This window comes from Ammodytes marinus, assembly GCF_949987685.1.
Source record: "Ammodytes marinus genome assembly, chromosome: 12".
Taxonomy (NCBI): domain Eukaryota; kingdom Metazoa; phylum Chordata; class Actinopteri; order Uranoscopiformes; family Ammodytidae; genus Ammodytes; species Ammodytes marinus.
In genome coordinates, this window is record NC_137216.1 from 17,264,152 (window position 1) to 17,289,444 (window position 25,293).

At 39.8% G+C, this 25,293-nt stretch overlaps 2 protein-coding genes across 2 annotated transcripts; both read left to right on the forward strand.

Annotated features, from left to right (window-relative positions):
* The first annotated feature begins 1,682 nt into the window (after positions 1-1,682).
* Positions 1,683-19,189, forward strand: col28a2a (collagen, type XXVIII, alpha 2a). The gene is made up of 36 exons (XM_080038337.1): positions 1,683-1,802; positions 2,028-2,174; positions 2,910-3,484; positions 4,036-4,056; positions 4,169-4,228; positions 5,334-5,387; positions 5,771-5,815; positions 5,904-5,930; positions 6,018-6,062; positions 6,167-6,211; positions 6,482-6,535; positions 7,539-7,607; positions 7,726-7,794; positions 7,876-7,944; positions 9,343-9,411; positions 10,207-10,275; positions 10,375-10,443; positions 12,095-12,163; positions 12,270-12,341; positions 12,477-12,545; positions 12,637-12,708; positions 12,878-12,946; positions 13,066-13,134; positions 13,235-13,303; positions 13,388-13,456; positions 13,599-13,667; positions 13,771-13,839; positions 15,164-15,232; positions 15,325-15,405; positions 15,652-15,687; positions 15,772-15,808; positions 16,358-16,915; positions 17,268-17,587; positions 17,709-17,970; positions 18,289-18,480; positions 18,564-19,189. The coding sequence occupies exons 2-36, from the start codon at positions 2,039-2,041 to the stop codon at positions 18,566-18,568; spliced, it is 3,732 nt and encodes a 1,243-aa protein (XP_079894463.1). The 5' UTR covers positions 1,683-1,802; positions 2,028-2,038; the 3' UTR covers positions 18,569-19,189.
* Positions 19,190-20,483: 1,294 nt separating this feature from the next.
* Positions 20,484-24,536, forward strand: bbs5 (Bardet-Biedl syndrome 5). Its single transcript, XM_080038352.1, has 12 exons — positions 20,484-20,622; positions 20,925-21,007; positions 21,110-21,175; positions 21,757-21,806; positions 22,068-22,195; positions 22,293-22,428; positions 22,586-22,681; positions 23,299-23,361; positions 23,494-23,628; positions 23,839-23,922; positions 24,124-24,147; positions 24,265-24,536. Exons 1-12 carry the CDS (start codon positions 20,561-20,563, stop codon positions 24,364-24,366), a joined length of 1,029 nt encoding a protein of 342 aa, XP_079894478.1. The 5' UTR covers positions 20,484-20,560; the 3' UTR covers positions 24,367-24,536.
* Positions 24,537-25,293: the final 757 nt, after the last annotated feature.

The following is a 25,293-nucleotide window of genomic DNA, read 5'->3' on the forward strand; positions in this document are numbered from 1 at the left end:
TGAATCGGTGATGGAGGTACATTCAAGACAGCCTAAACTAACAATCATTTTCAAAACCCACAAATGTTTATGCAGCACATCTGAGCACTAGAATGGTTGTCATTCATCATTGGGCAAAGGGACAGGGTGGATTTTGCCAAAGCATCATTCAGTGCAGCATTCCTTTTTGTCAGAAAGTCTTATTATTACTTGCCTGGAGCTTTGCACAACAAAGCCTCCTCACCTCAAGCACAGCAGGCAGAAAGCGTCGCGGAACCTCAGCCTTGTCTGCACAAGAACCAGCCCGATAGTTTAACCACCACACCAGGAGTAGTAAAGGTCACATCTAATGAATAGTCAGATGGTCATTTGTTGGGGGGTCTTAAAGGTGTATTACCACCTACAGCTTCCAGTCATTTATTTTCTGAAGGATATATTGCATTTCACTTACCTACTGGTTGCAACCCACCGTTTCATAAAATATTAATAATAATAAAAAATCACTGCCAACAAAAGGTATTCTAAATCTGAAGCACTTACAAACAATACACCCATTGTTCAATGTTTCTGTGAAGGCTCTCATTTGCTAACTCTTAATTTAGAGATGTTTCATTCTTACATTCAGAAGTGAGACAAGTAATGTCCTCCTCATTGTTCATCCAACTGAGATTACTCTTTTTGGGGAAATGTCTGGTGTTCGCCCCTGTAACCCAGACTTGAACCCAGAGATAAAGCTACACTGCACTACCTGGCATTGTGTTGCAACTTGCAACCCACTATCTATGGTTGCAACTTCATAATTCATTTAGAAAATCTTCAACCTTTGAACCCTTTTTCCTCAGGCAGGACTGTTAAGGTCATTCCAGAGTCCAGGGTGGAGACCAAAGGTGACCAGGCCTTTTCCATTAGGGCTTTAAACTTTAAAAAACCCCTACACTTGGAATGCATGCTGGCATCAATGCCAGTTTTTATATTTCCCTCTTAAGACATGTTTGCAACCGTATTCATATATTGCATTTTTCCGTGCTATTCTATTCTGATAATAACATTATTGTAGTTTATCAAAAATATCTTTCTAGCTCTTTTGATTGAATAGATTTTGAAAGATTTTTTATGCCAAATTCTCAGATTGGTTGAACAGAATATATTCATCCCACTCTTCCCGTCTTGCCATGATCAATGTTATCCAAGGCTCACCTCACACAAATCATCACAGACATTATATGCTCTCAAAAAGCAAAGCATTTTAAAACAATAAGCAGAATTGAGAAGTTCAATTAATCTAACCTCTTATCTATTGTGAGTTTAAAAAGGTCCTGATGTGTCAATCATCTGTTTCTGCAGTCAGTAAAAAATGTTTTGTCTCAAGACATTGAAGACAAAGTGTGACAAATCCACTAACATGCAATTAAAGTAGGCCAACATGATGACTATAATTTTGTGGTCTTAAACAATGATTTACCCTGTAGTAAACGTATATATAAAATGTATTGTTCTTGTAGTGATTAAAATACACACATTACTTCACTGTTGCAAACCTACCCTAGCAGCCTTCCCCTGCCCTGAGGGGCAGAGCAGGAGTTTTGGCAAGGCTCCACGGGATCCGGTCTGTTGGTGCCTCCTTATAAAAGGGGTGTGAGTGTCTCAAGGTCTCTCACTTTCTGAAGAATGACTGACACTGCTGCTGCTACAGGATCAATGACTTAACCGGAGCTCACTGTGTTGCTGTTCCTACTCATTTTTGCAAATTTTCATTTTGGGCAGCTCTCAAAAAAGGACACTGAAATACAAGAAATTGAAGCATTTCCAACGGAAGCTGGAATGTGAGTGGACGTGAAGACCATTGCTCATTTATTTTAAGGATGTACCCTATTTGCAAAACTAATATTCAGCCATTTAGTTTGACTTTTCACCTCAAACTGTTGTCTAAAATGTTTCTTGAAATTTGGAGATAAAAAGTGCTCACCTCTGATTTGATGCACAGAAAAGTCTTTTGTGGACACTATTGCTGATTGATTTTGAATAGCTGTTGCTGTTTTTCTCCATAGTCGGGACAAGGATGTTCCTCTCCTTTACATCGGTGCTGCTGGTCACAACACTCACCAGTGTCTGGGCCCAAGACTTTTATGAAGAGCGGAGAACCAACAAGAAATTGAAGGCCAAATCTCTGGATGCGAATATTTATGATGGACAAGGTAAGAAATAAATGTATTATATGTCATGTCACATATTTTCCCTTGAAGATTTTGTGTGTATCATTTCCTTAATTTTGCTTAATTAATATACACTGCCTGAAGCTTTATTTGGCACATAAGGTTGCTTAGAACCTAGACCTGACCAACTGAAGCAATCCCAGATCCCACTGCACACTGCCACACAGTCGTGTACAGTATAGGCACTGATAAGAGCATCACTTCATCCACCTCTATTCTTACCCTAATGCACCCATCACTCTGGAACAGGGTCAATCTGGTCTCATCAGACCACACAACCTTTTTCCATTGCTCCAGAGTCCAATCTGTATGCTCCCGAGCAAATTGAAGCATTTTATCCTGATAAGCCCCATTGATGGGTGGTTGTCTTAAGGCTACACATCTGTATAGTCCATATCCCTTATGTTCTCGTCGCAGTGTGCATATGGAAAGGCTTTTACTTTCACTATTAAACATAGCAGGGAGTTCTACTGTCAATATTTTGATTGCACCAAATAATTTTATTTATTTTAAGTGATCTCCCATCATGTTTAATAAAGATTTTTTTACAACCACATTTCTTCCTCAAAGATGATGGTTCACCACTATCTATCCAGTAATTTAATAATAACACTGTACCTTTAAAAGTCATTGGAAAATGTAGTTAGTCACTTAGTGAAAGTAATGACTCTTATGGTATGTTGTAGGCCTGTTGCTAATGGTTATGTGTGTACACAGCCATCCTAGATGAGGACTGTAGCTTGGAGCTCTCATTCCTGCTGGACAGCTCCGAGAGTGCCAAGGACAATCACGAGCAGGAAAAGCAGTTTGCCATGAACATGGTGGATAGACTCCAAGGGGTACGGCTGCAGACTGGCCGCAGCCTAAGCATGAGGGTGGCTCTGCTGCAGTACAGCAGTCATGTTATCACAGAGCAAACCTTCAGAGACTGGAAGGGCACAGAGAACTTCAAGACCCTTATAGCTCCCATCATCTACATCGGGCACGGCACCTACACAACCTACGCCATCACCAACATGACCAAGATCTATCTGGAGGAGTCCAGCCAGGGCAGCATCAGAGTAGCTGTGCTGCTCACAGATGGTATTTCCCACCCAAGGAACCCTGACATTTTCTCTGCCGTTGCCGATGCCAAGAACCAGGGCATCAAATTCTTCACTTTGGGCATCACCCGGGAAGGCAACGAGCCAGCCAACATAGCCCAACTTCGTCTTCTTGCCAGTTCCCCGGCCTCCCAGTTCCTCCATAACTTACAGGATGAGGACATTGTTGAAAAAATCATCACTAAGATTGTGAGTATAATACCCTGTCTTTCAGCAGACAGCACGGAGTAAAAAAAGTCATGTATTTGCTTAGTATAAGGATCCATTCAGAGGTGACACATGAACAGGCCTGTTCAGGTATTCCTATAGAGATGGAATGATGACAATGCTCTGCGGAAACAAATGGAAGAATGTGTATGACAGCTCTGGATTTGAAGCTTTTTACATAGCTTTAGAAAAATATTGCTCGAGCGTATCCACTTGGAACTTACTGGGATCCCCTCTTTTTGTTTCTTTGAGGACATTTCTTTGTTTAGCAACTTTACATTACATTCCTTTAAGGAGAAAACATCTGGGTTTAGCGGAGATATTCTCTGTACAGTAACACATGACTTGCATTTTGACGTTTCTCAAATTACCGTTTGCATGAAGTAACTTTTTAGGCCCTTTATCGTTTTACATTAAGTGATTATAAGAAATCTACATCACAGAGCAATGAGTGAACAAATCTCATTAGGCACTGCAAAACTGCAATGATTAAAATCCGGTCAGGTGTTAATCTGCTTTTGTTTTCTCTTCAGACTGCCTTGGCTGATGAGGGAGTAAGTATTATTACAGTTCGACAACTATTACCCTTTGACATTCAATACTGTCTAATTAGGTGAAGGTCCTGTATAGAATTACATTCTTGACAACATGTCTCTTTTTTTGAAGTGCCCTCTGGCTCAGAGATGTGCCTGTGAGAAGGGAGAGAGGGGGCAGAGCGGGCCTGCGGTGAGTATTTAGCCTCAAACGTTTAACAGATATCCCCACAACCAAAGAGCCATTTCCTTTGAAATGTCACAAGTGGATTTCTCTGAGTGATTCCTGAAATTGTGTATGGAGAAATCGATCACGATCCTGATATTTTAGGAATGGTAATTGGGCAGTTTTGAAACGATCAGGATAATTGCTTGCTCTTTCCCTCTCCTCACTATAGCTTGCAGGCATTTACACAGATGGTGGTCCTGTCCCACATTCTAAAAGCAAATCTATGGAAACAAGAAAAAAGGCAGAGGTTGTAGTCCGCTATTCCAAAATAATTATGTTTGTTGCGACCTTGTGTGACGAGTCTCGGCCAGTTATTGTGCATTTCTCATCTAACATAATGTGTCCCCCATGGAAACCAGAGGCACCACAACTGCCTATAAAACAGGACCTTTTGACACCATAAATCTTACAGACAAGCTCTAATGCCATGGTCAGTTACACAGTGCTAAGAGGGTCTGCAGTAAGGAGGACCAGGTATTGAACATAATTTTATGGTGAAGCAAGAAGAAGATGATCCCAAACACTCTAGCCAACCACTCATAGATGTTAACTTAAAGGCAAGCGTCCAACGAAGCCCCTCTCCTCCTGAGATAGTAGACAGCTCAGACAATGTCAAGCTTTCCTGTGACATGGCAGGTAATCAGGTTGCTAACAAACAGCTGTGTAGCTATTAACCAGGTGCTTTCTCCTCAGAGAGATTCTTCAAATTCTTACACCTTAGACTAAGGAGAGTCATAATTGCTCTCATTGGTTTAATGGTCACAAACTAGCGATTTCTGGCGGATAGCAACTGACACAAATGGTCCAGGTGTAACTCAAGACATGACCCCTGGCACCCTGGACAAGATGCCTCATGCCCACCCGTGGCTTCAACTGTCATGCAGCCCTCACATCCATAAGCACATAAATTCAGTCATCAGCCCAATTACCCTCTTCTTGTCTTTCGTATACAATGCCTGTGTAGAGAAGAAACGGGAAAAGATTTTTCTTTAGCATGCTGAGAAGAGAGCAAAATGTCAATAATAAATAATGAAAAAAAGCTTTACCCTGACTTTGTAATATTTTCCAGGGGAAAAAAGGTCGCTCCGGAGATGACGGAGCCCCAGGGCTTAAAGGGCTAAAGGTGTGTGCTTTTTCATGGACATATGGACTGTGAGTTTCTTAGCTGGCGGGCTCTTTTGGGAGTTATATAATACTTCTTGACTGTTCCACACCTAAATTATGTCCAAGGTTTGGAAAGGATTGTCAGGTATCCTGAGGTGGTTCGTTGAATATCTGTAAATCTTATTGAAGTTGGTAAAACTATAAAAAATTAATATTTATAATTAAACAGTAGTTCAAACAGAATGTATTTGTTGTGTTATTTATTATATATAGTAACTCCTCTAAACAGGTGTATTCCTGCATTTACAGACAGTTTCTTCTGTGTTAAGGTATTTGCATTACAGGCACTTTGATAAACCATTTCATTTATATAATAAGTCAGTGTAATTTTTGTCAAACCAGGGTGAAGCAGGACTAAGCGGTCTACCTGGACGAGAGGGTGCGGAGGTAGATGCCACCATTCATGAGCAAAAATACAATATTCATTATTGTCTCTGTATGTTTACACATAACATTTTATCCATATTATTTGCAGGGAAAACCAGGTTACAAAGGAGAGCAGGTATGTAATTTAGATGAATGATGATGACAACATTCAATGTAGTTGGAGACATTGCAAGCCTGTGCAATACTTATAATTCCTACACAGGGTGAAAGGGGTGAGTGCGGAACTCCAGGAATCAAAGGAGACAGGGTATGACAGCGTTATTGACAATATACACATTTTGAATTATTATGTTTTCAGTTTGATAATTCCTACTCATTGCACCTATGTTTGATCTATTTGACGTGATTCAGGGTCCTGAGGGTTTAATCGGGGCAAGAGGACTCAGAGGCTTGCAGGTAAGTAACACAAATGCACGTGCACAAACACAAAATGTCCTCACAAAGATAATTGTCCTCACAGGGTGGGTTGTCCGCCAAAGGTTGTTCCCGACAAATTCAAAAAAACAAACAAACACACAAATTGTCCTCACAAAGATAATGGTCCTCATAGGGTGGGTTGTCCACCAAGGGTAGATCCACACAAGTATATGAAGACAAAAACACACACACATATCCAAATGATTCTTGATATGTCTTTATGAAAAGCTCAATGTTGTTTCTGCCCAGGGGTTACCGGGACCACATGGAGACATCGGACCAGAGGGCCATCAGGGGAAGCAGGTCAGACCCCTTCTGAACTACATTTAAATACCTCATCGTGAACATCTGCTGTGACCTTTACATTTCCTTTTATGATTAGTTTAAACAAGAGGTTGTAGATGTACCACCACATCCCTTGCCATTCTGCACAGAGGCCTGTTTGTCTGGTAATAAACCCCTGTAACATTTGTCAATGAGCCAAAGTCTGCCCCATCATTACTGTTATTTCCCATTTACTGGCACGGGGATGAACCATCAGGGGGGTAAACATTCTACTACAGTGTCTCCCAATGGCCTGTATCCTGTTTCTAAATACATACTTGGAAGTGCCTACAGCATTGTCAGCTTCTCCAACAAGGCCTGCAATCAATGACATCAAGGGAAGTCAGTGTGTGCTCAGTGTCTTGCCATGTGAGGACATGTAGAAGCCATATGCAAAAATGAACAAGACTCTTGGTGGTCTGACCATATGTAGTATCATTTGTGTGAGGTGTCTAAACATTCCTGTAAGACAAGCCTTTACACATATTCATTACATTTATAAATCTCTTTCTAGATTATAGTATTAATTGAATTTAAAATTATAACTTATCTTAAGTTTGTTAAGCATTCAGGTTAAATGTGTCGTGATGAGCCTCCAGCTGTTTTTGGTTATTTTGAGACATATTTTTGAGTGTCTTGAACTCAAGGTTAGCTCTCATTTGTCCTGACCTGCAAGAAGAGAACAAATGTCTTGCAATACCCCCATCAGTTAAAGGATATACGACATTAGTTTCAGCTTAAAACGAGCCTCTATCTGCTTTTGTAATAATACAATTTTTTTTGTCATGAATTAGGTAGTACTTTTCAGTGGGGCAACATAGTGTTTTTAACACAATGAATCAAAGACATCCTAGTTTAATTAGAGAGTTTGAACGACAGAAAATACACAATAGGCTAAATTAATGGTTCAGCTCATGTCAATTTGTTGTTTGTTAATCTCTATTATACACTGGTGTTAAGTGTTATATGTTTGTTATTAAAGGGTGAACGTGGTGCAACAGGCCCTTCAGGAATTCAGGGTGAAACTGGAATTGGACTCCCTGGACCAAAAGTAAATGATGTTATGGATTATCCTCTGAACATTTTCTTGTACTTTGTCGATTGTGTATTTGCTATCTGGATTACTTTGGGTTTCTCCTATTAATTTGAATTACTACATACATTTGCAGGGTGACATGGGATTCCAGGGCCGATCAGGTCCTCCTGGACCTCACGGAGTGGGTGAACCCGGCCTTCCTGTAAGTAAAAAAATAAATAATAATAGTGTTCAATAGAGTGGACATTATGGGTGACATATTGTACACTGGCTTTGTTTACAGGGACTTCAAGGACCACAAGGTGTTCAAGGGGAAAAAGGACCTCTCGGCGAAGGATTTCCTGGACCAAAGGTATCATTTCATGTCTATCATCAGAGAATTTATCAAAACAATAGTAACATTGTCATGGTCAAAACAGGAATATATCAACATTATTTATAAATGTTGAACTGTTGCAAAGTCATATACTTTACTTGCACTGTTGGGGTTTTTATGGCATAAGTCAACAATGTGTCTTCCTTTGTACAGGGTTTTGCAGCCTCATAATTGTTTAATATATTAACTCAATACCTGTTTAGCTTTTCAACAGGAGTCTACTGGGACACTGGCTGGGATTGGCCATTTCACTCCAGTAGAGGAGATGGATAAACATTCAAATATAGAAAAGACTCCCACTATCATCTGCAAAGCAATCAAAGACTAAGTCGAAATAAATTAGAATGAAGAAGTCAGTAAATGTCTGAATAACCAGAACATTCTGCAACCAAACACTCTTAGATTATGGATAATTCAAAACATTGCGAGAGAGCAGTGGGGAGGACGTGCAAGCAAAGGTCCACAGCTCCAACTTAACCAATGAGCTCTGCTTATCTTCCAGTTACATCTGTGTTGCAGCCATGCTGAATGTGATGGCAACCTGATGTCAATACAAAGTCATGGCCTGCAGAGATTCTTTGCAGCACATTCAAAATAGATATTTGGGATTCAACAAAGGGGTTTAAAAAGATGTGCAAGATTTGGCGCAATGGGATATGGCTCACTGTAAGAAAAAATATGCGGAAAAACACAATGAAGCATGATTAATGTACCTGTATACAACAGCAAGAGTAAAGAATTGCAACAGCACCCTCTCACAAGACAGAACTTGTTGGCAAATTTGACGACAGGAGGAGCATATTAACGTGTTGAGGACTCTCTGTAAACGCAATTGTATTTGTTAAAGGAAAATGAGCAGAAATGGAAATATCCCCAAGCAACTACACATCTGTGTGACCTGTGCCAGACTTCCTGGCTGTTATAGATTTGACTCCTCCGCTGACATCTTGTAAAAAAAAGGATCAGAGTGAGTCTGTTAGAGGTGATCAACCCTCACCGCTTCCTCAACAAACACACACACACACACACACACACACACACACACACACACACACACACAATTAGTATGATCAGGTCTGCATGTCTGTCTTTCATTACACTTCATCATCAGCCACTGCTTCCCTTCATCATTTACTGACTCTGGAACAACTTTAAGGGTCATGTATTCAGGAAGAGGTGCCACGAAGAAAGGTGTAAATGATTCCATTCCCTAAAAATTCCTGTTTTTTTATCAATCACAAGATAACAGGAACCAACATGCTCTTCTTCCATGCTTTCTGTTGAACGCATGGAAGAACAATGCAGACTTGGCTGTGACCCAATGGCGAGTGGCAGTGATGTAACTGAGTGATATGATCTGATTCTGTTCCACAGGGGGATCGGGGGCTCGCTGGACCAAGGGGGCCTAGGGGACAGCAGGGTGCAGGAATCAAAGGAGAAAGGGTGGGTTATAAAGCATCATCAAGAAAAGACAATGTACTGCAAACACACAAATAATGAAATCCATAAGGGAGCCTAAATGTCCATAGGCTTTTTGGAACAGTAGGCTGAGACAGGTGAGAGGAGAGTATTACAGGCTGATTAATAAAGGAAAGCTTGATAGGAAAAAGTGCCATAAATGACTGTACAGCCAATATACAGATACGTTTAATTTTTTTTGTCATTGATGCAGTTTTTTTTTATCGAAGGTGCACTATGGACTTTTCTTGTCAATTAACAAAGTTATGTTTTAATTCACGTTTCTCACTAAAACACATTTTGTTTCTCATTTGTTTTAAATGTTTCGTACCTACATAGTTTAATCTATGCTAATAAGCTTGCAGTATTTTTTCTTCAATGGCTTTGCCGTCCAATTCCTGTGTTTCTCTGCTCTTACCTGTTGTGGAGTGCTTGCTATGTCAGAAACTCCACAGATTACCTGTTACTAGGTTAACTAAGTATTAAAGATTCTAGTAGGGTTTAGGGATTGAGTACACAGAAAGGACCAATTATTTACTATGTATGTATTTCATGAATCATGATAGCAAGGTTACTCTTGAGAACTGTCTTTGTATAAATTGTTTTGAGGATCCAAACGCAAGATACAGAGGCAAAACAGGGGCGGAAAAGAGTGATTTAGTTGATGTTTGTTCATCAACAAGGTCAGCAGCTGGCCAGTGAAAGAAAACAAGTCCAGAACACACCTTTGTCAATGGGAGTCACTTTGGTTTTAAACTGACTATGTTGCTTGTCTTCCAGGGTGATTTAGGTTTTCCGGGTCTTCCAGGGACAACTGGACTCCCAGGAGTGGGCATACAGGGAGAGAAGGTCGGCAACATGTCTTAATCTGTATTTTTCACAATGTCAGACTGACATGTATAAATACACAGTGGCACAGAAAGCCTTTTAATCTTTATTACTGCTCAGGGAACCGAGGGTCCAAGAGGTCCACCCGGAGTCAGAGGAATTCCAGGAGAAGGTCTAGCTGGATCCAAGGTTTGTTAAAGCATCTACTGTAGTTAATGCAAAACTGCATGCAGGGACTTGAATGGTCAGAGAGGGCTGGAACTAGAGTCATCTCCAACTCACGCAGACTATACATTCTGAATGAGATTTTTGGTCAGTCTAGCTTTGCTATTCAATACTGGCACCTCGCTTCATTGTGAAGCAGGGTGAGTCTCCATTCATCAATCATCCATTAGGTTTGCTATTGTTATATAATATAGCTAAAAATGACGTTTGTTAAGGAAAACCAGATACAACAGAGGCCTGTTTCAGGTAGCTGGTTTTACATACTCTGAGTTAAATCCTGCGCTCTGAGTTGGTCAACTCTGAGTTGGTCAACTCAGAGCGCAGGGTTGACGAGCAACTCTGGGCTTTCGGTTTCAGAACAGTGGATCAGCGTTGGGTTAATCAACTCTGAGCGTGTTCACTCTGGGTTGATCGCGTGCGTAAAAGCCATTGTCAATGGATCGCTGATAACATGATTCACCATGGAAACAGGAGAAACAAATGATTGATCCTCCCACTTCTCCACTTCTCAAAAAAGAAAAGAAAAAAAAATCTCCGCTCCTCCCACTAGAGTTAGAAATATTAACAAATGAGCATATGGTATGGAGAAGAATTAACGGGGATATTATCTCATAACTCTAATCTAATCTCCTCTGCAATTCAGAAAAAACAGAGCAAAAATTTGTTGTCAAGAGAATCATTTCGCTTCCGTACGAGAAGCCATAGTCTATTTTAAAAAGTTACGCATATCAGCAGTAAAGTATTAAGCTGGCGCCGCACAGCATTGCTGAGAGTGTTTTATATTCGCTGTATAATATGTTGGCAAGCTATAGCCTAATACTGTGCAGTAAACAGTCGCTTCTTTTAAATGGGGAGTGAAAGACATTAACATCAGACACATTAGGTGACAGTTTCCATTAAATTATTATATAATCTTTATATTCATATTAGGCTATTTAACGAGGCTCGTCTGTGACTTTAGGATCGCAAAAGTGAACAGTAAAGATTGCGTGCAGCCGCAGCGTTACATGAATCCACCTGACATAAATCTGTTCAGTGGCACAGACATTAAAAAGCATACAATACAAATAGGTTTATTAATCTGAATGTAGAGCATGTCACGATGTGTAAGGTGACCTATATGAACGGACCGAGGGCTAAGAACAAGGCTACTGATCAGATGAATGATCGGTCAAACGTAAAATCATCAGGAAATGATAAAAACATCCCGATGGAGATTTCTATGGAGAGATTTTGCTTCAAACTCTACAGGGACGCGTGTGACAGTGACACTCTTTCTTCAGTCGGAGCTGCAGCGTAAAGTGAAAACAAACTCAGGGTAGGTCTAACCACCTACCGAGCAGGTTAGACCCATGGCGTATGTTTCCGCAGTAACTGACTCTTGGTTGCGCTGAACCTGCTACCTGAAACGGAAAACCCAGAGTTTCCACTAACTCAGAGCGAACAAACTCTGGGTTGTCTCAAAACCAGCTACCTGAAACAGGCCTCAGTTATGTACAATATCAAACTCTAAATCTTCAGTCAAACAACAAACTTGCAAAACAAGTCCAGGACTAACATAGTTTAAGTTAATAAAATCAACCTTGTGGACATGCTAATGTATTTATTTTTCTAGGGAGATCAAGGTTTACCAGGAGAGCAGGGAGCTACAGGAGAGATAGGCCTTGGTGAGCAAGGTCCGAAGGTAAGACAACTAAGCAAGTTGATTTAATTATGAACTATGCAAGCATATGGGGAGTGTCAATGAATCCATCAAAAATAAAACAATACCATATATCGCACTGTCACAGGGAGAGCCTGGATCAACTGGTCTGGGTGGCGTGCACGGTCTTCCAGGAGAGGATGGAGCTCCAGGGCAAAAGGTACATTTGCCAACTCTGGAAAACTTCCACTTTGTATCGCAGTTTCCTAAAGGTGTTCGAACCCTACATTCCCTGCCTTTGTCCATTATTTGATTTTTTCAAAAATAAATGTCTCATTTACCTTTCCTCTTTAAGGGGGAGCCTGGTTTATCTGGTTTAAGAGGTCCTGAGGGAGCACAAGGAATTGGCATCCAAGGGGAGAAGGTATGCTTTGGATTGTGTATATTCTTGTGTAGTTCAGAATTTAAATGGTAACAAATATTAATCATACGGTCTGTGCTGTAACCTATCCAAGGGGGACCAGGGTCTGAGGGGCATCCGCGGGCTACATGGACCTCCTGGGATCTCAGGACCATCTGGACCAAAGGTAAGAATGAATGGTACAAGTAATATACTGTGGTGGGGTTTTCTTCCTCGATGAAGTAGTATAAGCATAATGTTGCTTCAGAATATGTATGCCACAATAACCCAAGGTTGTTAAAACAAAGACGAGCTAAAATTGGATCTTAAGTCTCTTACTAATTCTCACCTTTCAGGGTGAACGTGGGATACCTGGCCATCTGGGCATGCCAGGGCAGCCAGGACGCTCTGTATCAGGTCCAAAGGTAAAGAAACAGCTCCCCATCATCAAACTTAACATAGAATTTGGCACTGAGATATATAGAAATACCAGATAGTCGGTTGCGTCTGATACTGTGACTTTATTGTGTTGTCTCCACTCCAGGGTGATGTAGGCCCTGCTGGTCCCCCTGGTCATGTTGGGGAAACAGGCCATGGATTACCTGGTCCAAAGGTAAACACTGCCATCTATTCATTTATTTATTGAAGGATATATAATATCCATATTGTTCTAATGAGCACAAAGTCGTCCTCACTCATTTTTGTTCAACCAGGGCGATCGTGGTCAAATTGGTTTACCAGGTTCGGTTGGTGTTAAAGGCGAAGGCATCCCCGGCCCAGTGGTTTGTATTTTCAACAAAAATTCCATAACCAATAAATCCTGCACAAGTTGCCATGATCCAAACTAATTGGTGTACTACTTTTAGGGTCCTCCAGGCATGCCAGGCTTATCGGGCGAGCCGGGCCATGAAGGAATAGGAATTCCTGGTCCTAAGGTTTGTGTCTATGAGTTTTTTAGGTTTGTTTGTTTGTTTGTTTGTTTGTTTGTTTGTTTGTTTGTTTGTTTGTTTGTTTGTTTGTGTGTGTGTATGTATGTGGATGCTCATAGTGTGTTTGATCATTTCATCTATGTTTCAGGGTGACATTGGCTTTAGAGGACTGCCAGGTTTGCCCGGCCCAACTGGAGAGGGCTTGCAAGGACCACCTGTAAGAAAAATTATCTAAAAAACATCTTGATCGAATTATGATTGATAATCAAATCCAAATCATAGCTAATAACTGCACATAAATAATAAACATTTGTTTTAAGGGTAATGCTGGAAGGCCAGGACCTGTTGGCATAACTGGACCTCCAGGAGAGGGTATTCAAGGCCCAAAGGTAGATGTGACCACTGTTTTTCAAGCGCTGTGTGATTTCCCAAGCTCTTTATTATCAGGATTAAAGCAGCTACGAGTAACATTTAAATATCTTTAAAACAGCCTCATGTTTCCTTTGATAGTCATAAATTACCTTTAACAGCAAACGAGACCATCAGTGCAAAGAAAGACGTTTTTATATCGTTTTTATTACTGCTTTTGGTCTGGTCGCACACCCAGTCCGATTTTCGGTTTACGCGTGCAGGCACTATGGTCACATATTCGTATTGGTCGCAGATTTCAGTGTGGCGCAGCCACGCGATTTGTTACATACAGTTATTTGTCGTCATAATGACTGATAACGAGGCTGAACCATCATAAAAAAGAGAATGCAATGAAGAAAAGCTAAAAGGGAGAGTGATGGGGGCGCCCTTAGCTCAGTTGGTAGGGCGTCCCCCCCATGGGCCTCGGCCAGCAGCGGACCCGGGTTCGATTCCAGCCCGCGGTCGTTCTCTGCATGTCACTCCCCTCTCTGCCCCATTTCAACTCTGTCTCTACACTATCAATAAAGCATAAAAATGCCAAAAGAATACCTTAAAAAAAAAGGGAGAGTGATATAGGGTATGGGCGGGAGGAGGATGTTGCCAAGCAACGTATACACAATGACACGGGAGCGAACTAGACTGCAGTGTTTACTCCTAAATGAATGAGCGGTACTAACACAAAGTTTGCTTTGCTTCACCATCATCAGATTACCATTATTCATCTGAAATAGTCATTATTTACAACAACATAAACACATTACCTCATCGTGATCCATACTAACTCCCGTCTCTCGTTCATTCGCTTTCTGTGAGGACACAGAGTCTTTCAGCTCTGTGAGACTAGTTAGGTGACACTGCTGCATCAACTCATTGCAATCAGGTGTGTGTGGCACTGACTGGCATTAGTTGATGCGGTGTCACTAACCACTCTCACGGAGCCGAAAAGAGTCAGTGCTCTCACACTTTCAACACACGGACATGCACTATGTTGCGCGGCGCCCTAACCATTTGACACTCGCACGCCTGGCACGAGCTAGAAAACAGCTTTACGACAGCAGGCGTCGTAAAAATACTACCGCTTTTGTCCAAAGGAGCCGCCAACGGACAAAGTTACTCGTAGTGGCTTTAATTCACATATTTATTTTCTTGTCCACAGCAAGACTGAAGAAATACGATGTTCCTAATTTGCACTGACATGTTATACAACAAAACTGTCGGATAAACTTGCTGGCAGTATGACAAAACAAAACATAATTTATGATCCACCAAGCGGCTGTATGACTCACTAAAATCTAATTTCAGGGTGAGCCAGGATCTCAAGGACTGACTGGGCCCAGAGGGCCTCAAGGAGAGGGATTTCCAGGAGCTAAGGTGATGGATTTACACAAATCTTTCAAACGTTATATTTATATTTGAGATAACAGCAGGTCTCTGACTGATGAATTCCTCTACCCTTCTAACAGGGCGATCGTGGATCGCACGGTGAGAGGGGAACGAAAGGTACAAAGGGAGACCTGGGAGATCACGGAGTCTCTGGGGAAGCAGTAAGCGAAACAAATATTATTCACTTCCTCAATTACAGTAAGAGTAACAAAGTCTCTGCCACACCAGATAGGCTACTGCAACCGTTATAATCTAGAACAAGGTTCAAATAAGTTTCTGCAGTTTATGAGAACCATATACGTTCAAGACACATTAGTTGTTTAATAAACATCACAATCGTATTAGATCTATTTTTAATTCCACACTACGCAACAGTCATATTGTTGTCAACTTTCCACCATTAACAGGGGACACCAGGAGCAAAAGGAGAACAAGGCCTCACAGTAAGTTCATCAATGCAACTGATATTTGATTATTCAATAAACTACAGTGGTTTGGATTAACATAAATGTTTTCGTATTTTTCAGAGAGAAGACATTATTAAGCTGATCAAAGAAATCTGTGGTAAGCTAAAAAGCCATGTGTAGTTTACTAAGTAACAGATATCTTAAGGGAGAGCATGTGGTAATGTATATCATGCAATATAATATCTCTTAGCACTGACAAATGGCATGAATGTAGAGCCAAAGTATGAGGTGTTTTACTGTCAAAATGTAATTAATTTGGTCCAGCTTGTGACAGCACCCTTTTATATAAGTTACAATTATATCATTTATTTATTTTGGCCACTTCGGGGAAGTTGTAAAAACTGTTAGTATATTATCAACCTTTAAAATTGATGTTAGCAAATAGTTGTACAAGTCCAACAGACATGTAACAACACAAGTCTATATTTGGATTCTTTTTTTTGTCCAACTGACAATTGTTAGTCCAGCATTCATTCTCCGTTTGTCTCCGTTATGGTGTCTAAGACTTCAGAAAGAAATATCTCGAGATTTTAAAGACTTCCTTTAGCCTTTTACTTTCACTGTTACACCTTTCATATTATAGATTTGATCCATTGTTACAATACAATTATTGATTATTAGAGCTTAAATATTTCATGGTTTTCAGGATGTGGCATCAAGTGCAAAGAAAGTCCAATGGAACTCGTGTTCGTCATCGACAGCTCAGAGAGTGTCGGACCCGAGAACTTTGAAATCATCAAGGACTTTGTCACCAGGTTGGTCGACCGCACCACGGTCGGACGCAACACCACTAGAATCGGACTTGTCCTCTACAGTCTGGATGTCCATTTGGAGTTCAACTTGGCTCGCTACACGAACAAACAGGATGTGAAGCAGGCAATCAGAAAAATGACTTATATGGGCGAGGGCACCTACACCGGCACCGCCATCAGAAAGGCCTCTCAGGAGGCTTTCTTCAGCGCCCGGGCTGGAGTCAGAAAAGTAGCCATCGTCATCACCGATGGTCAAACTGACGAACGAGAGCCCGTCAAACTGGACATAGCTGTGAGGGAAGCTCATGCTGCCAACATCGAGATGTACGCCCTGGGGATCGTCAATTCTTCTGATCCTACGCAGATGGAGTTTCTGCGAGAGCTAAACCTTATTGCCTCTGACCCCGACAACGAACACATGTACCTTATTGATGACTTCAATACTCTACCAGGTGATGATCAGATGTTGTATACACCATGCCTTCAGCAGTGGCCTCATTAAAATACATGGCTATAATTGTTTTCAGCTGAGAGGTTGAAAAGCCCCTGAAGTTAGAACAAATTTGATTATCAATAATTAAAATAAGTAAACAAGTGTATAAACAATAAGTACCGCTAAGTTAACAAATGAAAAGTAAAATATTAAACAAAGTAAATAACAAATGTATAGAAAATAAGTAACCGATCATTAAATAAGTAACCAGTACAGAGTGAACCAACGGACATTCTGGTATAATTGTTTAAAAAGTATAGCAAACACAGTGGTATTGCACTAAACAGATTTGTCTTCATTTCCTTTTTCAGCCCTGGAGTCTAAACTCGTCAGCCAGTTTTGTGAGGATGAAAATGGCGCCCTGATTTACAATCGCATGACAAATGGACACTGGAACGGCAACAACGGGCATGGGCATGGTATTAATGGAAACAATGGACATGGAGATAATACCAATGGATACAACGGCAATGCCAATAATGGTTATGGTAACGGGAACAATGGACATGGTGGGAACACATGGAATGGTTACGATGCCCAAGAGGAGATAACACATCCAAAACGCACCAGCAGCCGAGGCCGTGGAGACACTTTCACGCTGCCCATCAGTGCTGATCCTCTTCCTGTCCAGGTCCCTGCTCAAAACATATTTTGTATTGTTTTCATTAAAATAAACTGTTGTAATTTTCTTTGCAGATGGAACAGAATTCTTCGCAATACTGACACATTTTCAAACTGTGGTCTCACTCCAGGTGGCGGAAGACGATGACGATGGTGAAGATTTGGACCTGAGAGCCCAGACGCGTGGCAGTATTAATACTGTGGCTGTAGTTAACAAAACAACATCACCTATTAGAGAAAGCAGTGCATACGAGGAGGCAGTGTTGTCGCCTTCTTCATCTTCAACGTCTTCATCCTCATCTGCAACGTCTTCGTCAACACTGGACTCAGCGCCATCTTTAAACTCTATTCAGTCTCAGACCGTGGTGACTCTAGTACAGCCTGTAGTCGAATGTGAGTAATGCAGCCCCTTTCTTCACAGAGGACATTTTCACAGTAGGAAAAGCAAAGCTGTGAATAATAAAATGATAGATGGCTGAATGAATCAAGCTTTTTGGATATCATGGCATGTTCATGCTGGCTCTATATCACACACTGATGGCTACCTGGGGGACACTTGAATAGAAAAAAGAGACGATGGAATGGTTCCTGTAACACCTGCGCTTTTCCAACTATGACAAGTCTAAATAGCTGCTGTGAATACATTGTATTATCATTGAGTACAAAGATATTAATTGGAAACTCCATTTCTCACATAATTTTCTTCTTCAGATGCCACTGCTATTGATCCTCGCTGTAACCTCCACTTGGACCAGGGCACCTGTCGCAACTACAGCATCTACTGGTACTATGACCAGCAGGCCGATTCCTGTGCCCAGTTTTGGTACGGAGGCTGTGGTGGAAATGACAACCGTTACGAAACAGAGGATGAATGCAAAAGGATTTGTGTTCAATTAAAAAGAGGTAATTGTTAAAGAATTCTTACTAAAAGGTACACAGTGTCTCTTTTTTTCTTCTATTCTAACAACAGCTTTTGTCCCCTGTAGGGTAAAAGGAGAAGAAGCCATCAGAACATGGACCTTACTAATCCACAATACTGATTAGTTGTATTGGGAATAACATCAAATTTAAATAAGAAATGCATATTTTAATCAAATGGCAATAAAAACAATATTGCTAAAAGGTCAAGGCCAATTGAATCAAATCCAGATGATCTGCTGAGAGGTTGCTGTTTCAACCCAATAAATGACTGACTTAATAACTATTCACTTCTACAAAAAAACAAATACTTTATTTCCTCAAAGACATTGTGTTATACACCACAGCTGATTCAGGGTTTGACAGTTCTGGGTTTGCAAAGACGACTACAGGAGTGTTGAAATTAGCCTGTAGATCATGTTTATACCTCTATACCTCTATGTGCTTTAGATACACTGAATATACAGAACATAGTATTTCTATAAAGACAGCAATAATAAGATGTTTGTGTACATTGTGTTGATTCAGGTTATAACTGGCAGCTGTAATGGAGGGCCCTGCTTTCAGGGGTCTACTGTGAATGATTGTCATGAAGATTGAGGCTTTCTGCCATCCATTAGAGACCTGTCTATTTGTTTAGTGTGTGTATATCTAAATAGATGTTTTGTATGTTTTTTTAATAATAAAAACTGTAAAATAATGGTGCTTGCCTGTTTTGTATGTAAAATAACCAGTATCACTACTACCATTTATAACCATCATCAGCTGTGTCCACCATCATTGTGTCCTTCTAGTAACAGCTGATAGAGTTGTATGACGTCTATATATATTTTTTTTTAAATATATTTTTAGGTATTTTAATATGTATTTGACAGTTGAAGAGTAGAGAATGCAGAGCGGAAAAAATAGGGAGAGTGAGGGGGATGATGACACGTCAAATTCAAACCTGGGTCCGCTCCGCTGCGACAAGGACTGAGCCTATTACGCGCTCTACCCCACTACGCCTTGGGAGTGCCCCAGTTGTATGATGTTTAGAATTCATAATGAAATGTAAATCAGCTTTTTAATATAAAGCACACTGGGTGTTCCTCTCGTCCATGAGTTGTGAAATAGAAATTGAACTGGTCTTTTTCTGTCCATGTAGGCTACTTTAACATCTTAAAATGGTAGGTTTGTTGTCTAGCACACCTGCCTTTAATAAAGCACTAATTAGGACTCCCATTGGGGTTTTAATGGTTTGCATTCCGCCCTACAATTATGGTGGAGAAAAAATTGTCTTATTAACATAGTTTTATAGGCACTTTAGTTCAAGGACATATGTTAGTCAAAGAAAATGCCTCCAGCCCTCAGGATGGAGGCATTTTTTTTAGGATTTTAGACCATTTTCAATTTTTTGAAGGTCAACAACTATTGAATGAACATTTGGCTACTGCAAGGGATTTGGAAACAGAGATAAAAGACTGTATCCCAATGACATCACAATTCACAAGAATATAAAATAAAGTAATTTAATTGTTTTTAGGAAAAACGAAAGACATATTATAATGTAGGCCAACTGATTGGACTCAATTTCAAGAGTAGCCTACGGGAAATTTAAATGTTGCCTGATAATGATGTGCTCTTCCTGGTTACTATTGGTAATATAGTAATTAGTAATATAGGCAAGGCAAGGCAAGGCAATTTTATTTATAGAGCACATTTCAGGCACAGGGCCACTCAAGGTGCTTCACAGGGTTAAAATCAAATAAAGAATACAAATACAAAAAAAAAATATAATACATTATTGTATTATATAATAACAATGGTAGGATATTGGTTAATAAAATAAAATAGTAAATGGTATAATATTGTGCAAAAATCTCATTTTATAGTATAGTTAGTATACTGTTTATAAGTAATACATGGTTTGACATTCGCTACATATTGTCCTCTTAGCTTGCCGTCTGTTGCTAAGGTGATTATGACGCTGGAGAAGCTTGTTCAGATTAGCCAGCTAGCTAATTTAGAACCAACAGCAGCTAGTAAACGTAACTAAATTTACCCGAGGGAGCGATATTCTGCAGTCATGGCATCTGTTTTGGATGCACTCTGGGAAGACAGAGATGTCAGATTCGATATTACAGCACAGTAAGGCAACGCTACCTACTTGAACATTGTTTATTTTACTTTCGTACAAGCTAACGTTAAGCTAACTGGCTAACCAAAGGTAATGCCAGCTAAAGTATGTCGCGTACTGCTTATACGAGGCTACAATGATTCTGCTTTCTATTATATGTCTGTGCGGAACAAAACATGTTACGGTAGCTGTATGTCAAATTTGTCTTAGTGTAGAGATGTTATAGATGTAGCGATGCTTTACGATACACTTGAAGTAATGAAGTAAGCCTCATATCTTCACCATGTAACCTATCAATCTGTCCTGCACACAGGCAGATGAAAACTCGTCCAGGAGAAGTACTCATCGACTGCCTGGACTCCATAGAAGACACAAAGGGAAACAATGGAGACCGAGGTGACTACTTGTTGGCAATTTTGTTTGCAAGTTAAAACTATCAAACTGTGTGTGACTGTCTGGTCAACTAATAAACTAAAAAATATCCACTTTTTTTCGTAGGACGACTGTTGGTAACAAACCTGAGAATCATTTGGCATTCTTTGGCCCTGCCAAGAGTTAATTTGTGTGAGTAGATCTGCATGGTAAATTACATTAATTTAATTTTTACGATTTGATTCTGTTTCCACCAGCAGCCTGTCAGCTGAGTGTTTCTGCCCTCTCTTGGAAATATGTGACATTAATTTCCACTATTAAATGCTATTATAAACATTTAAACAGGTTTTATCGCAGGTTTAATGACTTGTCTGTGTAACCTGCATTTAGATTTCCTTTTTGTTCAAACCTAAACGATATCTACAGATTTTGTGAGTGGACATAGCCACCAATTAAAGAATAAACAATAGAAAATAGGCCTTTACCATTTGATGATATGAAGCTCATTACTTCATGACGTTATATATGTTCAATATTTTTTATTTTTCAAGTCTTGTGTTCAATTGATAGAGTAATATTGAATAGCCTAAGAAAATAAAGAAAGACAAACTGCAATCCAGCTATTATCGACTTTGCTTTGAGTGCCATATTGTTAAGCGTGCCAACATAATACGAATTGAAGATGACTGGAAGAAATCAAGTGTGATACCATTTACCATATGAAAAATGTATTCAACCTGATTGCTTGAATGCTTTTGTTGTTGTTGTTTTAGCGGTGGGTTACAACTCCATCATTAACATCACAACAAGGACGGCTAATTCCGTAAGCAAACCTTTGTTTTTTCCTGTTCAATTCCAGAGTATTTGTTCATAATCTTTATACATTTCCTCCACACCTCTCAAATGAATGTATTGCCTTTGGAAAAATGCTTCAATCTTATCTATGCAAGGACAAAGCAGATAGTGACAACATTGTTCAGACATCCTATTGAAGTAAATAATAAATTGAGTATATGATTAATAGATAATCAATTTAAAAAAAAACATGTTAAGACAAATTTGTGAATTGTATGCCCTCTTCCAGAAATTGAGAGGCCAAACTGAAGCACTCTACATCTTGACAAAGTCCAACAACACAAGATTTGAGTTCATTTTCACAAATGTGGTTCCAGGAAGTCCACGACTCTTTACTTCTGTCATCGCTGTACACAGGTAAAACAACTCAGAGGGAATATTCAATTCTCTTTTTACATTTTAAATAAACTGTTATGTCCTGCTGAATATTGTAACATGTTTTGTTTGCTTACAGGGCCTATGAGACATCTAAAATGTACAGAGACTTGAAATTACGAGCCGCCCTCATTCAAAATAAGCAGCTAAGACTTTTACCCCGGGAGCAAGTATATGATAAAATCAACGGAGTCTGGAATTTATCCAGTGATCAGGTACTGCTGCTTGAAGTATGCCTGTTGAAATTATTTAACTCAGCCTTTTTCAGTTTACTTAATAGACAAGTCCACATCTATTACATTACATTAAACAGGAATTGGATAAGCGACTGAGATCCTCTTCCTTGCTTGACGATGTTTTTCTGTCTTTAAGGGTAACCTTGGAACCTTCTTTATCACAAATGTTCGGATTGTGTGGCATGCCAACATGAACGAGAGCTTCAATGTCAGCATTCCTTACCTTCAGATTGTAAGTACAGTTTGGGAGAAAAGCTGAAAAATCCTCCATCTCCAATTTTCTTTTTGGTGGGGTTTTGAGTGTTTAGAAAATATTTAGTATCTAGCAGCAGAAGATGAAAGGGAGTCTGTCAGGGAGGCATATTTCTGAGGGGAAATAATTTTACCTTTATCATCAGCATAGCCATGGAATTTGACTATGTTGTCCGATAATATCAGAGAGAGAAAGCAAATATTGTGATAACAACCGAGGGATGAAGCAGCTCCCTTGACCTCCCTTGATACGTAGTCCCCAAGACGGACATAATATTTTCTTCCAGTAATGTAAGTTTTGAGCTAGTTTAAAATGTTGTACTTGGACCAAGTTATTGATATACTTTTGAAATCATTCTAAGAGGGTTGAAGGGACTTGGTCAACACAGCACCTTGGACAGTTTACTCAGAGCAACAATCCTACAAAGATCTAGGGTTGAGATGTGGGTGAATTTGCTATCTATACAGTATTATTATAGGAAAATTCGCTGCTACTAATGATATACATACTTGTCATTTTAAAATCGTATTCTGTTTCCCTTTTCAGATGTGTATGTATTTAATTTTTATTTCTGTCCCTTTTTTTTCATCCCAAAGTGGTCTATCAGAATAAGAGACTCGAAGTTTGGCTTGGCTTTGGTGATCGAGAGCTCACGCCAGGTAAACTGTTTCTCTGCAGTTTGAGTCACAATCACCTGAACTGATCACAATATGATGTAATGCTACTAATACGAGCTCCTTCTTTGTTTTCATTGTCTGTTATTATACATACAAATTCTTTTTGTTTTATAGAGTGGTGGCTATGTGCTCGGGTTTAAGATTGACCCTGTGGATAAACTTCAAGATGCTCTTAAAGAAATTAACTCATTGCATAAGGTGTACTCTGCCAACCCCATCTTTGGAGTGGACTATGAAATGGAGGAAAAGGTAGGCACAATATTAGAATCATTTACCCTGAACACCTGAAGAGTATAACAATAAAACATCTCAGCAAGGATAAACTTTGAAACTGGAAGTCAACTTTAATATACTCTACATTTCAACACTACCATAAATGTTCTCAATTGTAACTGTCTTTTGTCAATATTTGAGCTGATGATGTTGTCATAGCAATGTTTGTCCTAACAATGATTTCAGCCCCAGCCGTTGGAAGAACTGACAGTGGAACAGCCCCCTGATGATGTTGAAATTGAGCCGGATGAGCAGACTGATGCGTTCACTGTGAGTGTGCCCGTTGGCCACCCTTTCACTCATCATTCCTCTGGGAGTCAATGGTTTAGTTTTCAGACTCTCAGAATAGCTATTAGCTAATGCCCTCCAGCGTAACGAAGAAAACATGGTTTTATGTTGCCTTCGTTACAGACAGCATGTCCCTGTTATTTTGATTAAAATGACTGATTTGTGTGTGTCATTTGCCCACAGGCTTATTTTGCAGATGGAAATAAGGTAAAAGTCTCACAACTAATTGTGTTGCCAGACATAATGTTATAATATATATTTGTTGTTTAATTGTGTTATAACATCTGTTGGGATTTCTTCATTTTTTTTTCTGTCGTTCCAAAGCAACAAGATCGTGAGCCAGTTTTCTCTGAGGAGCTGGGCCTCGCCATTGAAAAGCTGAAGGATGGCTTCACACTTCAAGGACTGTGGGAAGTCATGGGCTGAAATAATAAGAAATAATGTATGTACCCTGTGTACATATTGTGATTATAAAGGCAACGGTATATTTATCTTCAGGCCAGGTTAAAAGATGTACAGTGTATGTGTAGATACTTTTTCATGAAAAGAAAATCCTTAATTACATGTGTAACATATTTCCTGTAGTAAACAGAATGTGAAATATATTGCCGTTTGTATTGTTAAAAGTAAATAAATGTATTTAAATAGATACTGGAGAGTAATTTTTTTTTAACACTAATTCAGAGAGTTTGTGCTCATACACAATTTGTATGTGGAAAGAACACAATGATCTCAGGCTAAACACATACCTGTTTAAGGCCTCAAAGTATTTAAAACATATTTAAAGAGGACAAACCGTCACCACCTTTGGCAGCAGCTGTTCAATGACCCTTTCTGCTTGTTAGATAACTCCCCCGTGGATGTCTCGTACGCAACTACTGAATCACTCTGTAGCGACACACTCATTACTATGAATGAGTTATGATTCAATCCAAATGTAGATGTCCCTAGAACACACACAACTGTAGTAAATGCCAGCCTTCTGGGTGAACACAAAGTAGAATACTGGAACATAATCCTAGCTGTTTTAAAATTTGCCATTTTTTCTTACAAAACTGTAAATTTCATAACATGAGTACACAAAATGAAACGATCATAGGTTATTTCTGTATGGCCACACAACAGTGTTATTACTAATCACTAAGGTGACAAGGCATGGCTCCACAGTTGTTTTTACTCTATGACAGCTGTGTGAGCTCTCTGATCCGGCCAACTTGAATTCTTCATGGACTGTGTGCCTGGTTATATTTAGAAGGGCATGGTTATATTGAAGTGGCTTCAAACCTGGCTGCCTATAGTTCTCTGTCTTCACCGACTGGGACAGTCTGCCATAAACTTTCCTGCTCCCATCTG